At 32.3% G+C, this 10,240-nt stretch overlaps 1 protein-coding gene across 1 annotated transcript; it reads right to left on the bottom strand.

The window, feature by feature from the left end:
* Positions 1–717: 717 nt before the first annotated feature.
* LOC111549721 (fibrinogen silencer-binding protein) lies at positions 718–9,908 on the bottom strand. The gene is made up of 2 exons (XM_023222917.3): positions 9,459–9,908; positions 718–5,644 (listed from the first exon to the last, which is right to left on the bottom strand). The coding sequence occupies exons 1-2, from the start codon at positions 9,830–9,832 to the stop codon at positions 5,119–5,121; spliced, it is 900 nt and encodes a 299-aa protein (XP_023078685.1). The 5' UTR covers positions 9,833–9,908; the 3' UTR covers positions 718–5,118.
* Between the last annotated feature and the right edge of the window lie 332 nt (positions 9,909–10,240).

The raw sequence follows: 10,240 nt of genomic DNA, 5'->3' as shown, positions 1-10,240 counted from the left end.
CTCCACTTTCCATACTCCCTCATTCTCCCTTTAAAAGGCCCAGTCACCACTGCACAAATCATGGAGCTCAGCTCTTTCCCCTATTGCCAGTAGTTACTGAATAAATTTTGTTTTTACCACTTTAATGTGTCTTGGGATTACAGGCTTGACACACATAAACTTTAAAACAAAAAAGACCTGCTAGCAAAGTGGAATTACAATGATATATCCTTTAAGTTGTCTGGACTGATATGAGCGATATTTTTATTTTTATTTTTATTTACTCATTTATTTTGCTTTCCACTATTACAAAGCAAATAAAAACTAAAAATAAATAATATGTTCAAATTATAACTACTAGCTTTAATCAATATAAAAGATATATAAAAATATATTGAACAATTTCTCAAAATCGTATACAAAGATTTTGCTTGACTGTTAATGTTTAATTAGGTAGCATATTCTAAGAACTTACTCTTGTTTAAGTAGGCAACCATATGTCATCTAATTATTTTTAAGTATTAACAATCAAATTCACTGTCAAATATGTGATTTTGAGAAGTTGTGGCTCTTAACATTTGAAAAAAGAAATGAAATGTGATATTTAGATATGGTACATTGGCCATCTATTACAACATAATCATCTAAATAATGTATTTCAATTATACCTCATCAAAAAATTTTACCTCTACAGTACTGAATTATTTGTCTTAACGGCACACAAAAAAAGTACACAAATCAGTACAAAGCATTATCTTGTATTTAAAAGAACATGTGTTAACAAAGCATTTAACCATCATTATCTACAGTATATATTAAACACAATTTATTACACTCTAAGTTATTTAAACATGTGTATTTAAAAGTTGACATCACTCTAAAAGAAGGCACATTAAAAAAAAAACTCATATTTTAAACATTTTCACATAAGTAAACATAGAACAGGGTAGAGTGACTCCTTAAAAAAAAAATGAAATAACACCAAGTTGATATCTCATCATACAAAAAAGAAAAATACTTGACCATTTTAAGAAATCTGGTATTCATTGGAAATGAGTTTCATTGACTTTTCTCAGGATGTCATTATAAATCACAGCTAGTTTAGAAAATCTTAAGTTGTAACAACATATCCATTTACATTCATATGGATAGGAGAAAGATAGGAAAGTGGCTATCCACTATCTAAATTACGAATGTATTGGATGAAATAATCTATTTACTTAGTATATTTCTCAAATGTAGTATATTTCTACAGAATCAAGTCTACATTTAAAAAACAAAATCACTCTTCTCTATGTTCTCCCAGCATTACATTTTGTAATGAAAACTCATGGCCCCCAAACAATTGTCTATGGTATGCAGGATGTTTGGTGGCTTAAGTGTATAGTCATCCCTCAGTATCCAAGGGGGATTGGTTTCAGGACACCCCCTACCCCATCAAGATCCACAGATACTCAAGTCCCTTATATAAAATGTTTGTATTCACATACAATTTACACACATCCTTCCATATACTTTAAATCATCTCTAGATTACTTACAATGCCTAATACAAATGTAACTACTATGTAAATAGTTGTTAGGATATAGGACAAGTGAGCCCCAAAACTGGGGCTTAGCCCAACTCCTACCTCAGTTATACTGTATTTTTAAATTTCGTATTACTTTTATTGTATTGTTATTTATTTTTTTGCCTCAATATTTTCAATCCACAGTGGTTCAATGTGCAGATGTGAAACCTGCAGATAGAGAGCCAAGTGTATATTCCATTGTACTAGCAAACTTGCTCCTATATATTCCCCTTAATGAAACTTGTCCTCAACAAAAACTGCTAATGTTAGTTGGTAAGCAGTCCCCAAACTCAAAAAAGTCTCAATATAAAAAAGAAGAAAAAAAAAGGTTTGGTTCCAAATTACCCTAAGATACTCTGTAAGATAATAGCCTCCAAAAAGGATTCTATGGTCAAATAAATAATTTTCTTTATACAGGAATTCTCATAAACCATACTATGTTAATCATGGTTGTACAAGAGGAGGTAGACAATGAGCAGAATTATATGCATTTAAACTTTTGCAAATTAAAAGTAAACAAGATTGACTTGGAGAAAAATAAGATTGACTTGGAAAAGTTGCTGCAGTAAACTCAGAGTGTGATTCTGGTGTTTAAAAATACGTTAAAATAAGTTTCTTATTGTATACAGCCCCTAAATGCTAATGAATTGTGTCACCTAACACACTAAAGAAAAAGCAATCTTAAACAATGCTGGAGAAAAATATGACTGTAGCAGACTATGTTTATGCTATTTTATTGGCAGCAAAGGAATTTTCAAGGGCTACCTTGTATATATATAATTTTTTCCTTCCACAATTATTTTAGAACCTAACCACCAAAAAAAAAAAATCTTTTTTGAACACAGATCTCTTTTCTAGAAACATCTCACAGAATTAATGTTCCACAGAACACACTTGGGAAAACTCTGATTTGCTGTAAAAGCCAACATTCAAATTGAACATTCACTATCAATTCTTAGTAGCATGCTGAAACTGTAAAGTGAATTACATCTCATATATGTGCTTTCAATAATTTAAAAAAATAAAGCTTACTACTGCCAAGATGTATTTAGTAGAATTATACTGGGAAACATTACCTCAAATTAAGAATTACAAGATTGAATAGACTCAAAGAAAAGTCATAGCACAGATTAAGGAGAAAAGGTAACATTGTCAAAAGGATATAACATATTATATATTCAGGGCATCTTTATAATTAAAACAGTTAACTCTACCAGCTATAAAACACTCTTTTTAATCCAACCAATGAAATTAAGCAGTCAACATACTAAAATAGTACCTTAAAGACTTCATTTTTTTCTATTTCTAGAGCCATAACTTAAATTTCTGATTTAAGTTCTTAATACAATGCCTGTCCCTAAACGCCACTCCTCCTAAATCACAACTATAATCAAATTACTCCCCTAATTCAAAGCATTCAATGGCTTCACATTGTACATTAAGTCTGACTCATTAAAAATAGTATTTAGGCTGGGCATGGTGGCTCACGCCTGTAATCCCAGCACTTTGAGAGGCGGGCAGATCACGAGATCAGGAGATCCAGAACATCCTGGCTGATACGGTGAAACCCTGTCTCTACTAAAAACACAAAAAAATTAGCCGGGCATGGTGGGGCGCCTGTAGTCCCAGCTACTTGGGAAGCTGAGGGAGGAGAATCGCTTGAAACTGGGAGACAGAGATTGCAGTGAGCCAAGATCGTGCCACTGCACTCCAACCTAGGCGACAAAGCAAGACTCTATCTCAAAAAAAAAAAAAAATGTATTTAATGTAATTCATAATCTGGTACCAACCATCACCCAAATTTATATCCTTCAGTTCACTTTCAACTACTCTTTAACAAAAATTTTGAGACTAGCATGATTTGGGCACCAAGTGAGGTTCCAAAATACTCTGTTTCACTGGTTCTCAAACTTTAGCATGCATCAGAATCTCTAGCGGGTTATTAAAAGAGATTGCTGACCCCACCCCCAGGGTTTCTAATTCAGTTGGAATTGGATTTACATTTCTAACAAGCTCTCAAGTGATGCCGATGCGGCAGGTCAGGACCCATACTTGGAAAACCATTGCTCTACTCCAAAGGCCACAAACTGGAAGCCCAATGGCTCAATGAGGCCCACTCACATGTTGTCTGTATAATGTTTTAAAAGCATTTTGTGTTATTTGCAAACATTTTTAAATTGGAAAATTCTGCATTAAAAATACAGATTTCTGGTTTATTCCCACATGTGAAAATTCTGCTGGAGCTAAACAGCAGCTGCCCTACCTAGTCCAGGGAGATGTCCTTCCTAGTCCAGGATACCACAGCCCAAACTGACTCTCTCTACATTCACTTAAAATTACTGGCTCACCACCGCATTTGTGCTTATACACTCAATCCACTTTTTCCCATTCCTCTTTTTTCCAGCTTCTCACTCTGGCTTCAAACATCCATGGTCCCCTTCACTGCTGAAATTCCACCCACTCCATTCTAAAACTTGGCTTAAAAATCTTTTCTCAACAAAGCCCCAGCAAAAAATAGAAATTCTTAAGTAACATACATATTAGAGATTTAATATAAATTTAATATGTATGCTTTAAGAATTGAGGTTTTATTTCCACGAATACTAAAATAACAATACTTATTAAAAAATAAAATTTTAAATTTATTCATTCTGATTTTTACCATGAAAGAAATTTTTTCCAGAACAGGACATTTAAAATGAATTAAGACATGTCTTTAAATCACACAGCCAAAATATATAATAGCTTCAGTGGAATACCTTATCTATTTTGCTGGAACAAAAATAGAGAGAGAATGGGGTAATTGATATAATTATCCTGATTTCACAACCTAACAATCTTTAAAGGCAATTTTAATGAAACAAATGCTTCTAATATTTAAATCTAGAGAATATTTTTAGTGGATATTTACTTCTATCGAATAGAGGGAAGGAAATTACACAAAGAAAAACTGAGTGCTGGTCTCTGCTCTGCCATAAATAGCTTTGTTACCCTAAGTAAGTCATTGAGTTCTCCCTGGACCTGTTTCATTACCCCTAAACTGCAGAGATGGAAAAAAGTGTTCTCCAAATATTTTCCATCTCTAAAATCCTAGGATTTACTCCTTCAAAAGATAAAAGCATAAAAACCAATGTCATACAGACAAGCTTCTTGGTATTAGGTTAGTATAGCTCCTAAATTAGACTGACTTAAAAATCTCTAATTATAGCTTTCAAAGTTCTAACTAAAAATGTTAAAAAAAAAAAAAAAAAAGACTCAGAACTTTGAAAGAATATGTGTTTGTTTATGTATTTGTGTATATCTTAGTGATCAGAATAAAACATCTTTTGTAAGGTCAACAATTAAACGTAGGGGAAAAAAAAAAGAAGACAATAAAAACTATAACCATGCCAACCAACCAGTAAATTTTAATATCTCAAAAGAAAATAATTAGAAAATTATATCAAAAAAGTTTTTCCATAATAGAGATTAACATTTTTCAAGAACGTGCATTTTGTTTCAGGATATTCCCAAATTAAAGTAATTTGGCCAAAATCAAAATTATCAAATTGCAAGATTGAAAAAAAAACTTAAAGACTGTTATATTCAGGTAGATCATGCCGTAAGCGAATTGCTTTCAGCTTCTCCACTTCAATTTTTGCTCTTAGTAGCTCTTCCTCTAGCTGCTGCCTTCTTTTCAATCCATCCCTCTTCTCCTGAACATACAATCCAAAATTTTTTTGATTTTCTAAAATTATCTGATGCTCCTCTTTCAACATTTGCAGGATCTGAGGATCATACCCTAATAGTGACCTAAAGTGTTCACCACTCTCATGCCGAAAAAAATCATCTCTCCTTGGAATAGAAGATGGAGACGATGTCATTCTCATATCAACAGAGGAAAGTGAAGGCGACAAGGATCTTTCCATAACATGTACTAATTCATGTTCTTCTCTTTGCTCTAAAGTATCACTCTGTTGAGAATTTAAAACCAGTGGAGGAGGTGGTTTAATGTCTTCTTCTTGCTTCACCTCCACTGTAATAGCAACAGGATGGTGATCCAACATTACCTGTAGTGAACTGGTACCAGCCTGTGCCTCCTCATCCAAGTTTGCACTATAGCACACAAAAAAGCATTATAATATGTAAATCAAATGAAAAAAGAGTATATTTATAGCATAATTTTATATTTAATATACATTAAACTGTGAAGCTTTAAAACTATAAAGTTACAAAACAAAAAAAAATCTTAACACTTGAAATACATTAAAGTGACTAAGATTGGGATTTCAATAATATATACTTAAAGATCTCCCCCATCCTTAACTTTAAAATTGTACTTTTAAGGGGCAGGAAATTACAAATATTACAGAAGGCCAATGAAGAAAACAACAAAGAAAAGTCAGTTTTAATGTTGTCAAACAGACCTCAATCTTTCCCACAACCCTAAGGTTTTCAAATGGTGTAAAGAGCCATTTAATGCATTCTCAGTCTTATTATCCCCATACCTTAGCCCTAGACTTCCTGCTTCTGCTCTCCTGGACTGATCTTAAAACCACCAAGGCCCATAACTTTTAAGAGGACAGTGAAAGGCCACCTATGGGAGGTACTATTTCTGCATCTGCCCAAAAAATAAAACATAAAGATTGTATATGGCTTTGGGATATGCTCAACTACTGGAGGTTATCCTTTCTTATTTCAGATGCTTTTATCTGCTAGGAAAAACTTCCCTTTTACCTATCCTGAACCGCATGACTCAATTGCTCTTTAAGTCTTTCAATCACTGGTCAGGTAAAGTTCACAAGAGCAACGGTTTTAATCCACAACTGCATACTCAGTACCTAGTAGGTACTGTACTTAGAACCTAGGAGGTGCTCATTATGTGTTGAATGACTGAAAAGAACAAACTAAATGATTTTTTTAATGAAACATTTTTAATGGCCTATACAGATATATTAAAGGTTTATTAAATTTACACATAATTTCCACCAACTATGCATTCCTAACGGAGACAACTACAGCTTTAGCATAATTTAAACTTTAATATAACAAGTTATGATATTATAAATGCAATAAACCTTAAAATTATGTTTTCTAAACATAATTTTATGTATAACGTGAAGCTGTGAATTAAGAATATCTGCTCCTTGAGGTTTTTTTTTTTAATTTATGCTTCTGCCTAATTTAAAAATAAAAGTTATAAAGGGAAATTAGATTATTGAACATTAATGGAAATATTTTATTTAATATTATTTAGAGAAGATTTTACATATAAGAAACATAATTAAAATACATTCTACATGGATGATTAAAATGCTGGAACAAGTTCAAGTAGAATGCATAGAAAAAGATTAAAACTACTCATACATTACTTATTAATGGCATTAAATTGCCAGAAATATCAGATATTTATCTAAGAGACAAAATGAAACATATACATAGTATGTAATAAAAAAACTATTTGTAGATTATATAAATTCATTTTTGTTCTTGTCTCTGTGTCATTTGATGATTTCCAAAAACAAAACAATTAATTATAAATGTAATTCAAAGTAGCAAGCTCTGCTTCTATTAATAGCTCTGCTAAAACCTGGAATGGGAAAAGGTTAAAATTGCATATGAAAATTAAGTTTTTAAAATCACATAATTACTATTTCAAATTAGTATGTAAAATAAGAGTATAAACATAGACATTATACTCCCAAGTAAATTAAAAATACGCCTTATATCTGGAACATTCCATTCCATTTTAGCTAAAACATTACAACTAAGGCATAACAATGTAAAAAGGGAGAAAAAAAGCTTTAGAGCAGGTCACAAAAATGACAGAGAAGGACTTGAGAATCAGAACTTTGAAGATCAGTTTACAAAAACACAAAATAAAAACTGATATTAGGAAGAAGTAAAAATAAAGACATAAGTCAATGTGAGTTACCGAAATAAATAGCCTTACAAAACAGGTATATATTTTTAAGTATTTTAAACAAAGCAAACACTTGTATTTTCCTTATTAAAAAGGAAGAGTTTGGTAAGATTAACAGGCATATTTATGTAGAAGTATAGTTAAGATTATAGAATAATTATAAACTTCTGAGATTATTAAGATTCAAGGATGATGTCAATCAAATAAATATAAGCACATTAAATATATAGATTAAAGAAAGCTAACAGATAAAATGTCAATGTAGACACAATAACACAAGAATTTAAGAGGGATGTTTCTCATATTCTTCCCTTTAAAATCTAACAAATTGGTATTATTTAAGTCATAGGTATAGAAACGCACAAATCAATTCATTTTTATCAGAGAAATGTTGATATCCCAAAAGATTTTTTTGTGTGTGAATATTGTAAACATACACACACAAATGGTCAAAATGTAACCAGATACTTGTATATTTATATAGTTTCTTTTCTGTACTCACTGTATTTTGAAAATATGCAACTAACTAAAATTACAGTTTCTACATGTAGTTTTCAAATTATAAAAACCTATACCTACTAACCAAAGGGTACAGTTTTATACCTGCAATGCAAAAAACATTTTTCTCCATGGTCCAAGGGGGAGAAAATTCTGCATAAGTAGCACTGTATAAAACAATTTTACTGTGTACTTTTCTGGATATCCAGCTATTGGGATTTCATCATTTGTCATCACAGTGAACATTTTAACCAGTGGCCCCAAGAATTAATCCACTGTGCATTCATGTCCTGGATTCCCACTGGTGGTATTTTTTTACTGTGCTATCCAGTAGAAATAAGTAGTATCTGCTAAGAAGCTAGGCTCAAAAATACTTTCCTAGTAAATTACCAAAATAACATATGCATTTGGCTACAAAGTGGTTTTTTTCTGTTTCTCTCCTAATTTCAAAGGGATTTCACAGTAATCAATAATTTGCTTATATAATGCCTCTTCCACCAATAGAAAAGCACATTGTGTAAAGCTTTGTGTGAAAGGCTCCTCAAACTAACAAGGAGTTTACAATTTGTTTAAATTACTCTAAATGGTTCAGAATAAGAATGTAGCTGCCATTTTTATATTTTGCCAGAGGTTACAATCTGAATTAGTGACAAGATAATACTTTTGAAAATTCCAAGGCAAATAGTTACATAGAACACAAGTTTAACCAAAAAATTGTTTCTAACTCTAAAATAACCCAGTTGCTCTTAGGGGTATTTTAAAATTCATAATTTGATATCCTTGCAAAGCAGTAAGAGAAAGCTTACTCTTTCCTATATGATCCAAGATCAAAGTGAAACTAGACCATTAAGGAATAAAAACAAAAAAAAAACTTTTAATTTTATTAAGTAAACTGCATCCCTAATTAGGCATTAACTCCCTTTAGTTGCGTTCATCTTTATTTTAAATGTGTTAGAAAAATAATTTAAACTGTCTTCATATACACAATCCTGCCATTAACAAGTTTACTTATTGATTTTAGTTATATTTGTTAATTAACACATATTCAGTAAGTGTAGACAATGACAATTCATAAAAAAGCAAAGGTTCCATTTCTCTAGAAACTGCTAACTCTATATAAATTTTATATAAAATTGAAAATTCCAGTGAAATGCAATATTAAAAGAGAAAAAAAGTATCTCTCAGAAGCAAACTAAATAATTTAATTTTAAAGCTTCAAAAGTTTATGAAGTGATGTCACAAATTTCATCCCACTTATTCCTCCCTAACCTTTACTTTTAGAAACTACAGGAGGGAAGGGGGAGGGGAAGACAGTAAAAAGTAGCTTAAATGCAACAGAAAAATTCCTCATAGCCTCACTTTTCTCTTTTTAAAAAATGCAAAACAAAGACACTATTCATTGCTCCCGTTGTGGGGATGCTTATTATGCATATCTCTATCACGACTAAGCCAAAGCCCAATAGATAGGAGGCGCCATAATTTTCCATAACAAAACAAAATAAAGCTTACCTTTGTATGTGGTTCCTGTCTCTTACCAGGCAAAAACTGGAAATCTGGGGAATCATCTCCATAACTTTCTTGGTTGGCTCAGAAATATTGCTTTTAAAATCTGATTGGGTATCTTTTTGCTGCAATAGCTCCTGTTTGGCATATTCTTTGAGCCTTTTGTAAAGGGTGCGTAGGCCCTGTGCTGTTCGAGGAGGGCGGTCTACTCCAATTGCATTATAGTTAACTGCTATGATATCCCAACATCTATTCTTTTCCACTATTACTGAATGTTTATTAGTGTGTTCTTCGAGAATTTTCACATATGGCTTCACAAGCTTTAGCAAATCAAGCTTTTCGGATAAGGTAAAATTGGAAGATCTAGCCTTTCCTACCATTGTTCTTTTCAAATTAAGTAGGCAGTTTCTGAAACCACCATGCAGCCTTCAGCTCTGCTCAGCTCTTTTCACAAACAGAAAAAGATCAGGCTTAACTAGGCTAGCCTCATTTAGGCCCACGCCTACAGGGGAGGGTTTATTAAAATTCCTCCAGCTTAAGCTGACGCAGGTTCAGGAAATCTGCTTAAGCCAAGCCTGACCTACATAAAGCTTCTCACTGAAGAAGACAGGAAGGCACAAGCAAAACACACTTGTGTATAAAGGGAACAGCTCGAGACAGGATTTAATACACAAAGGTCTAGAGATAAGCATGGAACACAGCTAAAAATTAGCTAATTTAGTGAGAATATCAAATTTCACACGTATGCCTAGCTGACAGACTGAACTGCATTGCAGTATCACTTTAAT

This window comes from Piliocolobus tephrosceles, unplaced genomic scaffold (genome assembly GCF_002776525.5).
Source record: "Piliocolobus tephrosceles isolate RC106 unplaced genomic scaffold, ASM277652v3 unscaffolded_35375, whole genome shotgun sequence".
NCBI lineage: Eukaryota > Metazoa > Chordata > Mammalia > Primates > Cercopithecidae > Piliocolobus > Piliocolobus tephrosceles.
Note: the sequence above shows the minus strand (reverse complement) of the source record. Positions and strands in the feature narration are given on the sequence as shown.

Excerpts from the sequence above, each read along its gene's own strand:
- LOC111549721 (XM_023222917.3), bottom strand. The coding sequence starts at position 9,832 with ATGGTAGGAAAGGCTAGATCTTCCAATTTTACCTTATCCGAAAAGCTT. Across the intron at positions 5,645-9,458 it reads GACAGGAACCACATACAAAG|TGCAAACTTGGATGAGGAGG; the intron begins GTAAGCTTTATT and ends TGTGTGCTATAG.